Raw genomic sequence first — 17942 nt, forward strand, 5'->3', positions numbered from 1 at the left:
TCAAAGGAATATCTTTCTTTAGGTCGGGAAAGTTTTCTTCTATAATTTTATTAAATATATTTTCTGGACCTTTGAGCTGTACTTCTTCTCCTTCTCCTACCCCTATCATTCTTAGGTTTGATCTTTTTATTGTGTCCCAGATTTCCTGAATGTTTTGTGATGAGAATTTGTTGATTTTGCTGTTTTCCTTGATTAGTGTGTTTATTTTTTCTATGGTATCTTCAGTGTCTGACATTCTTTCTTCTATCTCTTGTAATCTGTTGGTAGTACTTGTCTCTGTAGTTCCTGTTTGTTTACCCAGATTTTCCATCTGCATCCTTCCCTCGGTTTGTGTTTTCTTCATTACTTCCATTTTATTCTTCAAGTCTTGAACCTCTTCCCTTACCTTTTTGATTGCTTTTTCTTGTTTCTCTTGGTGTTCTTGGGAATCTTTGAGCGATTTATTCATTTCCTCTACCTTTTTGTTTGTAATCTCTAATTGTTTATGGCAATTTTTTACCTCCTGTTTAAGGTCCTCTATTAATTTCATATAATTCACTTTTGAGTCAATTTCCTCTAATTCTTCTGGAGTAGAGTGTACAATTCTTCTTATTTCGGGATCCCTGGATTCTGGCGATGTCATGTTTCCTTTCAGGTTGTTGGAGGAATTCTTGCATTGGCGCCTTCCCATCTCTTCCTTCAAATGGAGCCAGGCGAGGCCTGGTGTCTTGGTCCAGTCTTGCTGTGACTCACTCTCTGGGTGTATCTCCTTAGTGTAGAAGCAGGAACCGTTCCCATCCAGATGGAACTCTTCAGCACTGAAACATGGATGCCTGGTAGTCCAATGACTCGCGGACAAAAGGGCGAACTTGGGGGGCAGGGCAGGGTCGAGTAGAACACAGGAGACCCTGCCGTGCAAGCTGAAGGTGCCCGCGCTCCCTTTTGTGGGTCCTTGAGGCCTGCCTGATAGGCAGTCACTCACTGCTCTGGGTGGGTAGCCTTAATGTAGGAGCAGGAAACTGTTCCTGAGCAAAGGACCTTGGAAACAACGCAGGCTTGGGGTGGGGCGTGTGTAAGAAAGACAGCCCTGCAGAAGGAGCTGGGGGAGGGGGGTTTGTGCTCTCTTCCGGGACAATCCGCCCCTGGATAGCACACACTCACCCGTCCAGGTGGAATCCCTCGGCACCTAAACAAGGACACCTGGTAGCCCAATGAGCCAGGGACAAAAGGAAGAATGTGGCAGGCAGGTCGGGGTCCAGTAGAGCACAGGAGACCCTGCAGCACAAGCTGACCATGCCCGGGCTCCCTTGCGGGGGACCTTGAGGCCTGCCCAGTAGGCAGGCACTCACCGCTGTGGGTGGGTAGCCTTAGTGTAGAAGTGGAAAACTGTTCTTTTTTTTTTATTTTTCGAGACAGGGTTTCTCCGTAGCTTTTGATTCCTGTCCTGGAACTAGCTCTTATAGACCAGGCTGGCCTCGAACTCACAGAGATCCACCTGCCTCTGCCTCCCGAGTGCTGGGATTAAAGGCGTGTGCCACCACCGCCCGGCTTCGGAAAACTGTTCTTGAGCACAGGTCCTAGCAGACAGCAGCACAGGCTTGGGGGGGTGGGGCTGGGGGGCTGGGTCGTGTGTAAGAAAGACAGCCCTGCAGCAGGAGCTGGGGGAGGGGGGCTTGTGCTCTCTTCCGGGACAGTCCGCCCCTGGATAGCACACACTCACCCATCCAGATGGAACTCCTCTGATGGAGGAAGGTCATTGGCTAATAAAGAAACTGCTTGGCCCTGGATAGGTTAGAACATAGGTGGGTGGAGTAAACAGAACAGAATGCTGGGAGGAAGAGGAAGTGAGCTAAGACGCCATGCTCCCCTCTCCCAGGCAGATGCGATGAAGCTCCGACCCAGGATGGATGTAGGCTAGAATCTTCCCGGTAAGCGCACCTCGGTGCTACACACATTAATAGAAATGGTCCAAGCAGTGTTTATATGAATACAGTTTGTGTGTTGTTATTTTGGGGCATAAACTAGCCAGGCGCCTGGGAGCCGCGTGGCAGGAACGCTGCCCGCAGCTCTCACTACACTCCTCAGCACCTAAACAGGGACGCCTGGTAGCTCAGTGAGCCGGGGACAAAAGGAAGAATGTGGCAGGCAGGGCGGGGTCCAGTAGAGCACAGGAGACCCTGCAGCACAAGCTGAAGGTGCCCAGGCTCCCTTGCGGGGGACCTTGAGGCCTGCCCGGTAGGCAGGCACTCACTGCTCTGGGTAGGTAGCCTTTGTGTAGGAGCGGAAAACTGTTTTTGAGCAAAGGACCTAGCAAACAGCAAGGCAGGCTTGGGGAAGGGGCGCTGGGGGGCTGGTTCTTGTGTAGGAAAGACAGCCCTGCAGCAGGAGCTGGGGGAGGGGGGTTTGTGCTCTCTTCCGGGACAATCCACCCCTGGATAGCAGACACTCACTCATCCAGATGGAACTCCAGTATGGAGATTTCTGAGAAAATTAGGAAACAACGTTCCTCAAGACCCAACAATACCACTTTTGGGTATATACCCAAAGGATGCTCAATCATACCACAAGGGCATGTGTTCAACTATGTTCATATCAGCATTCATATTGTCATAGCCAGAAACTGGACACAACCTAGGTGTCCCTCAACTGAAGAATAGACAAGGAAAATGTGGTACATTTACATAATGGGGTACTACTCAGTGGTAAAAATTAATGATATCTTGATATTTTCAGGCAAATGGATGGATCTAGAAAAAGCCATATCAAATGAGGTAACCCAAGACAAATATAATATGTACTCACTCATAAACCAAAGAAAAATCAGCCTACGATTTACAATCCCATAGAACCTAGACAACAAAGAGGACCCTAAGAGAGACATACATGAATCTAAGCAGGAAATAGAAAAATACAAGATCTCCTTGGGAATGTGAGGGTCACGGGAGAGGATAGAAGGGGTAGGGGGAGGAAAAGAGGGGAGTGGAGAAAAATATATAGCACAATAAAAAATAAAAAATGCAACACACAAAAAAGTCAGAGAAAGGCATTTTAATGCTCATCAAGGATTTGAGTTGGAGAGGTGAAGTTGACTGCAAAGAGGGAGAGTGTGTTAGAATGACAGAAAAGTTCGACAGCTAGATTGTGGGTAACCAACACAAATACTGTCTGTATTCATCAAAACTTGTAGAACTCCATCCCAGAAAAGGATGGAGTTTAACTATATATAAACAATATTTTAGTAAACCTGACGAAGAGAACAAGGGAAGAAATACATGGTGAAATTTTTGTTTTTCATTTAGTACATGTGTGAGTAAATTGAAAGGCTTCACTTTGAGAACCAGGAACAGGAAAGAGTAGTCCAGGAGGAGAATGAAAGCAAAATTTAATGATATGAAGATGTTATAAATGAAACCTGTTATTTGGTATACTAACTGGAGAGATACACAGAGATAGCTATAGATGAATGGATGGATGGATATCAAGATGAGTCTGTCCTCAGGAGGTATAGTTATTCCTCTTCTTTTTCTTTTCTTTTTTTCTTAAAGATTTATTTATTTATGCACATTGGTGTTTTGCCTGAGTAAATGTCTGTATGAGGGTGTTGAATCCTCTGGAACTGGAATTACAGACAGCTGTGAGCTGCCATATGGGTGCTGGGAATTGAACCCATGTACTCTGGAAGAGCAGCCATTGCCCTTAACCACTGAGCCATCTCTCCAGCCCCTGTTCTTTTTTTTTTTTAAAATATGTTTGCCATGATACATAGATAAGAAGGAACTAAAGTAGTCTTTGTAATCTTTTCACAAAAATGTGTTTTAAAAAGCAAATCTAATTTGGGCTTTTAAGTTTCTCATGGCCAGGTCTGTTTTGTGTGTCATAATCTTCAGCAACAGCTACTTATTAGGTGTTATCTGCTAGCTAACACTGTGGCAGACTTAGCTCCGAGCCCTTGGGTGAGGTTAATAGATGCTGCCTCATGTAGTTGCTGAGAATCAGAAGAGGGCATGTTTCTTTAAGTTCCTGCATGTGCTGAGTCAATGCAGGTGGGTTTTTATTACTAAGGAAAAACTGTAAATATAACTTTTCAATAACAAGTTGAAATTCAGTTTCAGAAAACAGACTATAAGCATGCCATTGGTGACGTCTACAGGAATGATCTCTTGACTTACAGTTGGGTTTTCCTCAGTGCCTTCTTTTTGTCTGATGGGGAGAATTTGGTTTGTAGGAAGGATCCTTGTGTAAAGCATTGGTGACTATTAGCTATGTAATATAACAAACCAGAGAGTGGGAGATGAGTCCAACAAAGGACTCTGAAGGAGTGGATTGGTTCACTGTGTGCATGTGATTACATGCACTTTGTTCATTCACTTGCAATTTACCCTCATTTGCCATACACTCTTGTGCCATGTAACAGGCAGCCTTGAACCTCCTGAATACAGTTAGGAAGTGATACCAGTGATAAAGGTTTTAGCCATGATTGTGCTTTTTATACATGCACACAACTAAGAAACTTTCCATTTGCTGCTTAGATTCTTGTGTCATATATCATTCATAGATACTCTATGTTGAGATCAACAAATATTTGTGTGCCTTTGTTTGAAAACTTTTCAGGATATTAGGAAAGTATAACATGAGTTCTACTAGCAATATGACTTTTGCCAGTTGACTTAATTATTTTCTTTCTTGCAAAAGCTGCAAATATGATCAGTTTTGATGTTGTCCTTGTGTTGCTGGAAGAATCTTAATAGTTCCAGAATTATTGATCAGCTCTGGAGTTCTCTGCGCATCTAAGACAGTGTTTGTTCCCAGCCTCCTTGTCGTTATTTAGTAAAAGTGAAGACGGTGCTCTGATAAATTTGTATGTTCCTCCAGGGAGAGTCACACCAGGGCAGCTCATGTCCTATATTCAACTCTTCAAGAACAACCTCAAAGCTCTTACAAATCATTGTGGACTCCTACAGCTTGGGATGGCCACAGTTGAAACTCTGAAGCACCCACAGACTGCTAAGTGGGATAACTTTCTGGCATTTGAAAGGCTTCTTCTACAGGTATGTTCCTGTGTGAACTTATTAATATGTTACTGATTGAAGTTTTGACTTCCAGAAAAACACTTTGATATCTGTTATGATCTGAGTAATCATATTGTTGACATGTGCAATTTTGATTTGAATAAGAATGTTCCACTGAGGGTCAGATGTTAGAATACTTGGTCCCTGGTTGGTGGTGTTGCTTGGATAGGTTTAGGAGATGTGGCCTGGATAGAAGGAGTGCACCACTGTGGACAGACTTTGAGGACTGAAAGCCGCATGCAATTCCCAGTTTGCTTTCTCCACTTCATGCTTGTGGGTTAAGTTGTGAACTTTCAACTTGCTGCTCCAGCCACCATGGCTGCCTGCTGCCACACTTCCCTATTGCAGTGGCCATGATCATTTAAGCCCAAATAAAGCCTTATGTAAGTTGCATTGGTCGTAGAGTTTTAGCATGGCGATAGGAAAATAACTGATGCATCTGCCCTGCACCCAATCCTTGATGTGCCATCCACTTAACACTCAACCGAAAGCTTCCACATTATTATACAAATTAGCATTGTTACCTTTGACTTCTTGAGCATAGGAAAATTCTGACCATTTTGCTACTTTCTGAAAACCTCTTTCAGTTGTATGCACTTTGGATCTTTTTGTTTTGTTTTGTTTTGTTTTTGTTTTTTTGTTTTTCGAGACAGGGTTTCTCTGTGGTTTTGGAGCCTGTCCTGGAACTAGCTCTGTAGACCAGGCTGGTCTCGAACTCATAGAGATCCGCTTGCCTCTGCCTCCCGAGTGCTGGGATTAAAGGCGTGCGCCACCACCGCCCGGCTGCACTTTTGATCTTCATACATCTTCATAGTCTTTATTAATTCTCACTACTTTTCCTGTGAGAACCTCCAGCTATTTAGACTTCCTTTGTCATTACCTAGTCTGTAATCTTTAAACATCATAGACCACATGCCTTAAAATAATGCTTGGTGGCATATGAAGGGAGGGAAAATTCTATTTGTAGTGTTTAGCAAGATATCTGTTTGTAGGGGGAGGACTTTCCATGTTTTATGAAATATCTTCATAGGAAGCTTCTAAAAATGTGTAATTTTATATTATAGGGTATAAATTTAGGGCATTTACACATTATATGCATTTTTAAAGTATTGTACTATAAAAGATAAACTTAACATAATATGGCTTACATCTATGAACTTTCCATTCAGGTACAATATAATTTACCATTTTTTTTCTCATAATTATCCTTTTAATTAAAGAAATAAAAGTAGAGATAAATGAAGCATCTTTGATATAGATTTTTCCTTAATCTGGTTCTTTTTCCCTTCTAGAATAGTCCTAGCTCTGTTTCTTGCTTTTTTATTTTCTCTAAATATTTTTTTATATATAAATAGTAGACTACAATTACCATGGGCTTTAATTTTTGCACAAGTTACATTATATTATAAATATACTTTAACAATTGATTTTTGTCTCTGAACTTCTTATTTTCAAGACACCCCAAAGTGATGTATATATTATGCTCATTTAAACCATACCATGAGTATACAAGTCATATGTGTAGCCACAGTGCTGCTCAGTAGGGCTGCTTCACTTAAGAGTGTGTGTGAGAGCAGGTGGTGAGTACCTAGTCCATGTCTTCAGAAACCCTTGGGAAAGAGTTCCTCCAGGGCATCCACTTTGGAGAGGATGGTGAGGTTATGGGCTGTTCACATTATTGATGTCACTAAGTATCATCACATTGCAGTAGGTGGTGTTTATGCAAAAGATGCCTGTTTGCTTCTCACTGTGGTGGCCAGCATTTTAGCATTATCCAAATTATCCTTATCTTATAGCAATCTGTCACTACCTTCTGTATAAATTTACAATTGTAGGCAATAAGCCTGAGCAGCTTATATTTATTGGCTATTCATTTTTCCTCTTGTTTGAATTGGTGTTTTTTTTAAAATCAATTTGCCCACTTTTTATATATTGAGTAACAAAGAATTTTTTTTTTTCTTTTTTGGGTTCTTGAGACAGGGTTTCTCTGTGTAGCCTTGGAACTCCCTCTGTAGACCAGGCTGGACTCAAACTTGCAGAGATCTATTTGCCTCTGCCTCCTCCTGAGTACTAGGATTAAAGGCATGTGCCACCACTACCCTGTGGTAGATGTTAGGCTTTAAAAGTTCTATAGTATAAATATTTCACCCAGTTCATGGCTTGTCTACTGAGTTTAATTCCTATTTACATAGTCTAGTTGATAAATATTACCCTACATGGCTTGTGTATATTTTAATCCTTTTCTATCCTCAATTTCTAAACATGTTTTTTTCCACTAAAAATTAACTTTTATTTTTATTTTTTTAATTGGGAAAAGAAAAAAAACAAGTTTCCGCCTCCTCCCAGCCTCCCATTTCCCTCCCACTCCTCCCACCCTTCTCCCCCTCCTCCCACCCTTCTCCCCTTCCCCCCACTCCTCTCCCCCTCCCTCTCCAGTCCAAAGAGCAGTCAGGGTTCCCTGCTCTGTGGAAAGTCCAAGGTCCTCCCCCCTCCGTCCTTATCTAGGAAGGTGAACATCCAAACTGGCTAGGCTCCCACAAAGCCAGCACATTAAGTAGGATCAAAACCCCGTGCCATTGTCCTTGGCTTCTTATCAGCCCTCATTGTTCGCCATGTTCAGAGAGTCCAGTTTTATCCCATGCTTTTTCAGTCACAGTCCAGCTGGCCTTGGTGAGCTCCCAATAGATCAGCCCCACTGTCTCCGTGGGTGGGTGCACCCCTCGTGGTCCCGACTTCTTTGCTCATGTTCTCCCTCCTTCTGCTCCTCATTGGGACCTTGAGAGCTCTGTCCAGTGCTCCAGTGTGGGTCTCTGTCTCTATTTCCATCCATCACCAGATGAAGGTTCTATGGTGATATGCAAGATATTCGTCAGTATTGCTCTAGGATAGGGTCATTTCAGGTTCCCTATCCTCAGCTGCCCAAGGAACTAACTGGGGACATCGCCTTGGGCTCCTGGGAGCCACTCTAGGTTCAAGTCTCTTGCCAACCCTAAGGTGGCTCCCTTAACTAAGAATTGTGCTTCCGTGCTCCTCTATCCAACCTTCCTTTATCCCAGTCATCCTTTTTCCCCAAGTTCCCCCCATCCTCCCCTTCTCCCTTTTCTCTCCCCATCTCCCCTTACCCCCATCCCACCCCACCCCCAAGATCCCAATTTTCTCCCCGGCAATTTTGTCTACTTCCCATAGCCAAGAGGATAACTATATGTTTTTCCTTGGGTTCACCTTCTTACTTAGCTTCTTTAGGTTCACCAAGTGTAGACTCCGTGACCCTTATTTATGGCTAGAAACCAATTATGAGTGAGTACATCCCATGTTCATCTTTTTGGGTCTGGGTTACTTCACTCAGTATAGTGTTTTCTATTTCCATCCATTTGCATGCAAAATTCGAGAAGTTTTAACATTTGAATTTTGAATCCATCTAGAATTTATTTTTACACATGGTCTGGTTAGATCTAATTTTCTCTTTGTGTGTGTGTGTGTGTACATATATACACACACATATGTAACAGTGTCAGGCTTTTTGTTTTGGGCCACCAACCAGGTCCCAAATCATGACACAGAGACTTAATATTAGTTATGAATGTTCAGTCTAGCTTAAGCTCTTTTCTGGCTAGCTCTTTTAACCTAACCTGTTTCTCTTTTTGCCTCAGGGCTTTTTACCTTTATTTCTGCATGTCCTATTCTGTGTTTGTTGGCCTGGACTATTCCCTATTCTCCTTGGTTCTCTCTTCCTCATTCTCTCTTGAGCCTAGATTTCTTCTCCTATTTATTCCCTCTGCCTGCCATCCCCTCCTGTCCTTACTCTTAGACCAATCAGGTGCCTGAAGCAGCAAGGTGAAACAGATGCAGCACATCTTTACACAATTAGACACACATCCTTACATCATCAAACAAATGTAACACACCTTTACACCATTAAATATTTCACAGCATAAACATATGCAACACATCTTTGCCTAGTTAAAATATTTCACTACACATAACAGACATATGTGTGTATAAGATACATACATACACACATACATATGTTTGTTTAACTTTACCAACACAGATTATATCTTTAGTATCATTTTTTCCTTTTATATTGGGCGAATATATTTTCTCACATGGTTGAAACAAATTCTGATTCATTTTGGACTTTTCTATAAAAGATATTTAGGTGTTTTCATGGATAGTTTAAAAATTGTAAAAGTGTTTTTTTTTCTCAGTTTTTGTTTGCTGCTGGCCGAGAAGAATTGTTCAGCTTTGAATACTGATCTTATATCAGTAACATAGTTGCCTTTCTTGCTTTTTTTTATTATTATCTTCTTGGGTCTCTAAGCATAAGCAACAATGTATGTGTGATTGGAACAGTTGTTTTTTGTTTCTGATCCCACTTCCATCCGTGTTGCTGCCAGCTCCCAGGACTACCCTCTCTCCACCTCATTCTCTTTCTAGTCAAGGTGGTGGCCAAGTCCACACAGATGTTCCCTGTCTCTCAGGTCTAGAAACCCCTGGTGGCACCTTCCCACTAAGTGCTTGCCTTTCTTTGCTGGAGCTCAGACATCTGTTGCTGTTCTGGCCCTGTTTCTAACTGGTACATGGCACTCTCCTCCCACTCCAACTCTAGCTCCCATTGCAAGCTCCACTTCTCTTCCAAGATGAAACTTCTGGTACTCCATGCCAGACCTCTGCCATTGCCTCCATGTCCTCATCTACTCAGGATCTGATGCTCTCTGTTCAGGGATGTTGTGGCTCCCAACCTCTGGTCAGATCCCTTTGGGTCATAGTCACCCTTGAGTGTCTGCAGCCACCTCCCTTTCTTCCTCAGACCTTCCCTCACTCCTCTTCACTACCATGTTTATTCACATCAACACTTCCTGTGCTTGCTGTGGTTCCAGTACCCAGCACTGGGATGTTCCTGTTTCCGTCGTCCACACGGATGTCCCTTCATCCCCATGGTAGGCTTAACCCTTGTGCTTAGATGACCTCCTTAACATGCTGGGCTCCAACAGCCTGTGCTGGGCTAGTGTCGCCTCTCCTGGGGGGTCATCATCTTCACCTGGTAACTAGCTCTAAGTCACTGGGGCAGCCTGTCTTGTGATCTGTGCTATGCCATGCCATGGGGGCAGACTCTGCTCCTACATACCAGTCATGTCTGCTGGATTAGCCTAGGCTTCAGAATGAATTGAAGTATCTCAAAACAAGATTCAATAGAGATTTTATCCTCAGGATAATAATAATCTGTCAACGTACTACAGGTTCCCGAGGAAACTTGAAAGTATGGGTTCTGTGTCTTCTCATTCGTAATGAACTATTTGAGTCTTTCATTGCGTATTAAACTATTAGATGGCTGGTGACATCAGTATGTTCCTTCAACAATTGGAAAATGAGCAAAAAGACAAAAGAATAAAACACTGAACTTGTCAAAATTCTGCTACGATTCTAGTTGCATATCACTCTTGCTGGTGCCGTGTGCTCAAGGTTTTAGCCTAGGCGGACCTGTAAATGAGCCATCATAATTGCTTTTGGTTTATGAACATTCTTATTTTATATAGCTCACACTCATCTATTTGTGGAACAAGTCATAATATATGCTCAGTGTCCTTTTACAGACTTTGGATAGAAAGTAGAGCATTTGAGTTTATTTTGAGCACAGGGGCAACATTTATCTTTTCCCAAAAGTTTGAGAAGTCTCAGTCAGGGCTGAGAGTGGCTTACTTAGTTGGAGACTCATTTCCACCACTGCCCACCAGGCTTCCGTCACTGCAACTTTCAGCATTGACGTAATGGCCTAAGTCACAGAAGAGACAACCCTAGGGAAGAGAAGGATTCCCATCTTGGAAAAGTGGTACTTGGCACACTCTCTCCCCACTGATTGGTTTCAGAGCTGCTGTAAACACCTCCCTCAGGCCCTGGGATACAAATCTACTGAATCAGGCTTTTAATTAAGAAAGACAATTATATGTATTCAAAAACAAACTCTCTGGGGGAAGATCTCATATTTACCAGCAGTAATTATATTTCAAAAAATTGGAGCTAAAAGGTCTTCATAACTCTTTCTTTCCTTCTTATCCCCACTGTCGACAGCAGTGTTTTGTATATTAAGCATATGTGTAGTAATTACCAAATCATTCTGTTTACACACAGAACATGTTAAACCCTGACACTCAGTGACTTTGATGCTAGTCATGGATGCGATCATAGAACAACTTCCTTTTCGTAACAAGTTATATTATTTTCAATTCTTTTTCATTTTGCAACTGGAGCACTGATTTTTTAAAAATTTACTTTATTACTTTATATTCTATGTGTGGGTTTTTTTTTTTTTTGCCTTCATATTTGTGCCCATGGAATCGAGAAGAGAGTATTGGGTCCCCAAGTTACACACGGTTTGTTGGTGTTGGGAACCGAGCCCCGGTCACGTAAAGGAGCAGCCAGTGCTCTTATCTGCTGAGCCACCTCTCTAGCACCCACACTGATTTTTTTTAATGTGATAAAATGTGCATATGCATAGAATAAATGATGTTTTGATTTACGTGTACATTGTATAGTGTTCAACTTAGACTACATGTAGCTCTGACATTATTTTTCATGATAAAAACTTTGCAGGTCCTTCGGCAGGTTCCCTGAAATGTGTGGTTTGGTCCTCTGCTGCCGCTCCTGTTATGTAGAGCCGCGTGCTGTACAGCAGCACACTAGGACTTTAGGGTTAGGCTCTTAAATCAAAATATAGATTTACTTAACTTAGCATTAAGGACGTGGAATTTTCCATTTTTATAGTATACCTAGAAAGTTTAGATAAGAAAGTAAGACCAGAATACAAATGCAGTATCGTCTTCATGTTGTTTTAAGACTGAATGAGAGTATATGCACTCAGTTCAGTGCTGGGTATATAGCAAGTGCTCAACAAGTAGGAATAATTATCATTTGTTCTTTCAGATGAGCAAAATGTTTAAAATATCAGTCTATTTCATGCAAGTAATACCTTTAATACATTCTCCCCTGCACTTTATTTTCCTAAATTAAAATTTATTGAAGAAAAATGAGTGCCACTTAGAAAAATGTTGTATTTTAAAAGTTACTGTTTGATAATGCTCAGCACTACTTTCCTTTACATCTGCAGTATCTAGCTGATGTCTTTATGCTAATTGTCACCGGAAAAGGCTTTTATTAGGTGTAATGTAATTTATGGTGGTTATAAAATGCTAGCAAGCTGTGGAGTAGAGGAAGCAGCTGTGTTTATACTTCTTATAGCACACATTTTGTAAATATATGTATGTATTATCCTTCTTTTGCTGTTGCTGTTCCAACTTGGAAAATCAGTTTTAAATGAAAAACTAAATGAATTATAAGTCAATTCAAGTTTTTACAGGTATAATATTGCTGTAGTTTAAATTTTATCTGTCTTTGCATCAATGAAAAATTAGCATGTTCTTTTTAAAGTTCCTAAAGTACTTTTTAAAGGGTAAGATGTTTCTTTAATCTATTAAATTTAGATTAGATTACTTCTTTCCAAAACAAACTACATTTAGTAAACTAAATAGTAGTGTGCGTGCTAGTCCTATAACATTGGTGGCTGTACCTTCTGAATTCCCTGTTGCTTGTATTAGCTTTCAAACCACAAGGCTTGGCTCAGAAATATAATGGTCATTATTGCACTTTTCCTGATTGGCCATCGCCTTGGGAGGTCCTGTTTTATAATGCCTGTTTTCAGCCGTTTATAATAATCAAGATTGAATTTTTCTGGGAAGACAGTTGACCAGTCTGCTTTTCTTTGGCCAGAGGCCATAATAGCGGAGTCACTGTGTCCCACAGATCTGTTGCCATTTTCAAACCGAGATGATAACATTTGAATAAAGACTGAACAAAGTAGAAAACAATGATCCCTTAACTTGGGCCTGGGTGCTGTTCCAGAGAGGTAAGGAATTACGATATGATTTTTTTTTTCCTGAGGACAATTGTAGAGTATGCTTTTCACAAAAATACACAGAAAAATAATCCCAAAGTTGGAGAGGTGACTCAGCAGGTAAGAGCACCCGGCTGTTCTTCTGGGGGACCCAGGTTCGAGTCCCAGTGCCCATGTGACTGTTCACAACACTCTCCAGTCTTAGGGGTTCTGATGCTCTCATTTGGCCCCCACAGGCATTGCATGCATGTGGTGTTCAGATATACATGCTGGCAGAACACCCATACACATAAAAATAGTACATAGATAAAATGTTTAAAAAAAAAAGAAAGAAAATATTCCTAAAGAGAAGCAGCAAATATGTCACCCCCATCCCCATGGGGTACTCTTAGCACACTCATGGCCTCTCTCATCATCCACGTGGTCTCCTAGTAACAGTGGTGTTTCACCTCATTAGTAATCTGGGTGACCCACTGGGCTTAGCCCTACCTGTTTTCCTCTTGGACAGGCCCTGCCCCCAAGGGAACAGCAGTGCTTTGTGCTCCTCTCTAAGATTAGGATCTGCTCTCATGGATGATGTTGGCTTTCTTCTCCTCTCTTCTTTGGAGCCAGCTGTCTGTGTTCAGCTGCTGTCCTGCCCTGTGTCTTCATTGGTGGCCTGGGTTCCAGTACCATAGTACTGCACTAGGCTTCCTGCTTTGACCTTCTGTCACCAAGGCTGCTCCTTAACTGTGTATTCATACAGTATATATGTGTGTCTTCATGCTACATGAAATTTACTTATCCAGATTGATGGTATTTAAGATGTTTTCAAAATCCTGATGAGTTAGGAGTTGAAGAGGTCTAGGTATCGTAGCATATGGGCTCCTCAGGTGCTCATATGATGACATTCTTGATGATTAACACAACCTCTGACAACATTGAGGGACACTCTCGCTTATAAGTAGGTGAATTAATAAGCTTTAAAATTTACCAATTTGAAAAATGTTTTTTCTCCATCACTTCCTCATCTCTCCATAGAAGCCCTTGACTTCTCATTTTTTGCCAAGAGATGTGACACTTCCAAATCTGAGAAGGAAAAACCAACCTAAAAAGTTGTTCCCAAAAGAATTGTTTCATTCCTTGTAATAACCATTTCTTGAATAAATGCAGTCTACAGACAGGGAAGCTGTGAAAGCAGAAACCCCTCTGGCCTCTTGACTCTGCCTGCTCTTCCCTCTGCAGCAGGCATTAGATGTCAGGGTTAGCAGCGCTGTGGTGGGATCTGTAGGGACACTCTGTGTCTCACTGCTGTGTCAGTAGTCCCCTAATAAAAACAAGTCCTAGATTCCAGTCAACCCATTTTTAAATGAATCTCATGAACTGATTTGAATTAATCATGTACTTGAGAATGAATAATTTATGAGTTTGACCTTGATCTCATTGCTAGTGCATATGGAAGCTAAATTGCAAGCCAGTCTGTCCAATGCTGAAACCCTTTCTAGCTATATATTCCTGGAGCATTTGTACTGGGTAGGCATAGAATGACTATTGGTTCCTTTTTATTGCATCCTCTACATATTTGTTCTCAAGTATGAAAATAAGAAGTTGTCAGAATGTGATAGTCTATGTAACCTGTTAATTAAACGATTAGTTTATGTAAGTCAGTAATTTTTCCTACTAATATTAGGATCACAAAAGTCCAACATTTCCAACTAATTTTTCTTTGATACTTTATATATATATATATATATATATATATATATATATATATATATTTAGTGTGTGTGTGTGTGTGTGTGTGTGTGTGTGTGTGTGCATATGGAGGCCAAATGTCAATCTTGAGTGTTTTCCTCTATTAACCCTACCTTACTTTTGGGAATACCATCTCTCACTGAATCTGAGCTCAGCATTGTGCTAGGCTTGCTGGTGTGAGAGCCTGCTGGGATGAACCTGTCTCTGTCTTTCAGGTGTGTGTTACAGACCTCCACCACACCTGGCTTTCCCATGGGCTCCGGGATCTGAATCCAGTCCTTGTGCTTGTATAGCAAACCCTTTACCCATGGAGACATCTCTTCAACTTCCCTCACTTATGCTTTTACCTTAGGTTTTATTCCTTAGCCAGACTTTGATTGGACCTCATGAGACGTAACACATTGGGCATAAGGATATTAACCATCTCATTTTCAGCTGTTTTTACAGAATATTTTATTTTAATGCTCCTCTTTCCTAGCATATCAACTCATTAAGGCATTATAATTTTGAATAATGAGGGAAAAGGGGGGAGACATAAAAAATCTGAAATAAGAAACAATGTCCATGAACTTCTTGTTCTTTTGCTGAGTGTGGAGGTATTGCTAGGTTAGGAGCAGGCAAATCTGTGCCAAGCGCCTGATTAGAAAGGGACTCAGAATGTAGGGCATGTAAACTATTGCTCTTAAACTGGGCTTGTCTCTAAAGTGATGATATCATGTGTTATTCCAGCTGGGAACCAGAGCTAGTAATCATGCAGAGGTAATTTAAGACTGACAATTTTTTTCTAGTGTGTTGTGGGTCTACCAAAAATGTTGATGTACAGACTTTTCCAATAGTTGAAGGTGTATACATGTAGGTGGGTCTTCATTTAGTGAAAAAGAGTAGCATAGCCTTTCTGTTTTGCTTGACCAAAAGAGAAAATAATTATGTGTGTTCCCCTACACTGAACCTTCTGTTCTCAGCCTTAATCCTGGCGCCACGCTGGCTACACCAGTGACGGATAAGATAATTATTTGATTTTTCCTTGTTAAACATCTATAAGTTTTTAGGAGCACAATGAGTCCAATTCAATGCCTTGCACATGCTAAACAAGGACTTTACCACTGAGCCACACTCTCAGCCCTAACATCTAAATGTCTAAGAATGAAGGGAAATAACACTGTATAATGGTGTTTCTTTTAACATTATTTTCCCTTGGAGAAAATGCCTTGCTTATGTTCATTTATAGAACATCTTAGATATAATCTAAAGGCATGGTTTTATTTTTAAATATTGTTTATTCTTTGACCGTTCCATATATGTGTACACTCTATTGATCATATCATCCATGTTATCATCCTCCAGTTGCTGCCAGTGCCTCTTTTCCCATCTCCCTTTAAGAGTCATGTATTTTTGTGTTGTCGTTAATAACCCTCTGAGTTCAATTTCTGCTGCCCATATACACATGGGTGTGTGACGATCCATTGGGGCACGAGCAACCTACCAGCAGCCACATCCTCAAAGGATAACTCTCCCTCCCTCAGCAGTCATCAGCTGTCAGTACCTTCCCTGGTTGGATCCGAGCTTCAGGGACTTCTCCCAATCTGTGCTTGAATTTTGACTGCTTTGATCTGGTGCAAGTTACCGTAGCTGCTGTGAGCCGATGAACACAACAGTGATGTCATGCACAGATGTCAGCACTGCCCTGCACTCTTTCTGATTCAACTCTTAACATTATTCCTAAGCCTTCTTCCAAGAAGTTCCTTGAGCCCTGGATGGTGGAAGGCTGTATGGATGACCATCCACAGCTAAGCACTCAGTTATTTATACTTGGTACTTTGATCAGATGAGTCCCTACAATAACCATTACAAAAGAAACTTTTTTGACCAAAGTTGAGAGAAGCAAAAAAAAAAAAAAAATTGTTGAGTATAAATGTAAGTATTTAGGATGCAATCCGACATGACCATTTCACAAAACAACGGTAGACTGTTCCCTTTGGCTTATGATCTCCCTAGTCATTGGTTTTTTTTTTGTGAAGTTTGTTGTTTTGAAATATTAAATTGTGTTGCATTCATTTATGCTGTGGAATATTTGTCTAACGATGCAATGATGTGTTACATTTGTTTAATCAAATAAAATTAACCTGTGGTTAGGAGGTTGAGTCAGCAACTAGCTGACAGGAAGTAGTAGGGAGGAACCATGTGTAGCTACTGTTCTGAAGTGGGGACTGAATAGAAGGACACCGTGATTTTCAGGAGATGCAAGCTGGGAGAGAAGGTTATCTATTTGATATTCAGCCTCTCTGAGTGAGCAGATTTTCACTGCAACTTTTGAATCTAGAGTTCTATAGAGGAACAGAGCTCTAACTAAAGTTTTCTTTAATGGCTGTGATAGAGCCGGTGCCTGAGGGAAGAGAATTTCTACCAGGCTACTCCAGTGTTGCAGAACTGTTACTGGGTGCAATTGCTGATTAGGACAGCAGTTGTTTAAGGGGAAGCTACTGAATTTAATGAAAAACAACAGTTTGGAGTACGAGACAAATCGATTCTGTGGAACAGTCTCATATTTAATCAGAAGCAGTTGATTACTCCACAACTGCTGTGCCACTATTGTATCAGTGGGCGCATAAGGGCATTAATGTCTTTTCTCGTCCAACAGTGTGCATAATACATTCTAACATTAAGAAAACTATCCAGTAGGGAGAAAGATTCCTAGTTAATTTGAGACTGATTTCTGGGTATTGCATCCAAAGTAAGTTGTGTCTTTAGCAATAGGGTCTTATCATCCAATTATGGTGGGCAACCCAGAACAATGACAATAGCTTGTGTTGTTTTGACTGTCTCTGGGGCCTCATAGGGAGATATCCTGTACTTAGCACTAAGATTTACATTTAATTCCTTCGGGGAGGAGCATTGTTTACTTAGAGAACTTCTACTCAAACTCCCCTTTCCCAAAAATTAGATATAGAACTAATGTATAACTCATAGTGTGTTCGCACATGCACACACACACACACACACACACACACACACTCACATACATGCACGTAGATCTTAACAATTTGTTTTGGTTAACTCACCTTCCCAATTGCTTTATTCCCACTTAAATATTTAACATCTCCTTTCATATTTCCTGTATTCTCTTTTCTCTCTTACAGTTTTCTTGGGTTGGAGGATCATAGGCTTCCATGTAGCCTTTTCATGCAGCCTTTATTTTGGTTACATGTTGACCAGTACCTCATTTCACCCTTCCACACCTCATCTGTGCTTGAACTTTCTGTCCCTAGTCTTCT

At 41.2% G+C, this 17942-nt stretch overlaps 1 protein-coding gene across 1 annotated transcript in view; it reads left to right on the plus strand.

Moving 5' to 3' along the window:
- Scfd2 (sec1 family domain containing 2) overlaps positions 1-17942 on the plus strand; it is a 352858-nt gene that overhangs the window by 70450 nt on the left and 264466 nt on the right. The window contains exon 4 of the mRNA XM_041671663.1: positions 4852-5027. Coding sequence (XP_041527597.1) covers positions 4852-5027 — 176 coding nt within the window. The remainder of the gene's footprint in view (positions 1-4851; positions 5028-17942) is intronic.

Source organism: Microtus oregoni, unplaced genomic scaffold (genome assembly GCF_018167655.1).
Source record: "Microtus oregoni isolate MIOR12 unplaced genomic scaffold, Mior012 000021F_ref0000039, whole genome shotgun sequence".
Taxonomy (NCBI): domain Eukaryota; kingdom Metazoa; phylum Chordata; class Mammalia; order Rodentia; family Cricetidae; genus Microtus; species Microtus oregoni.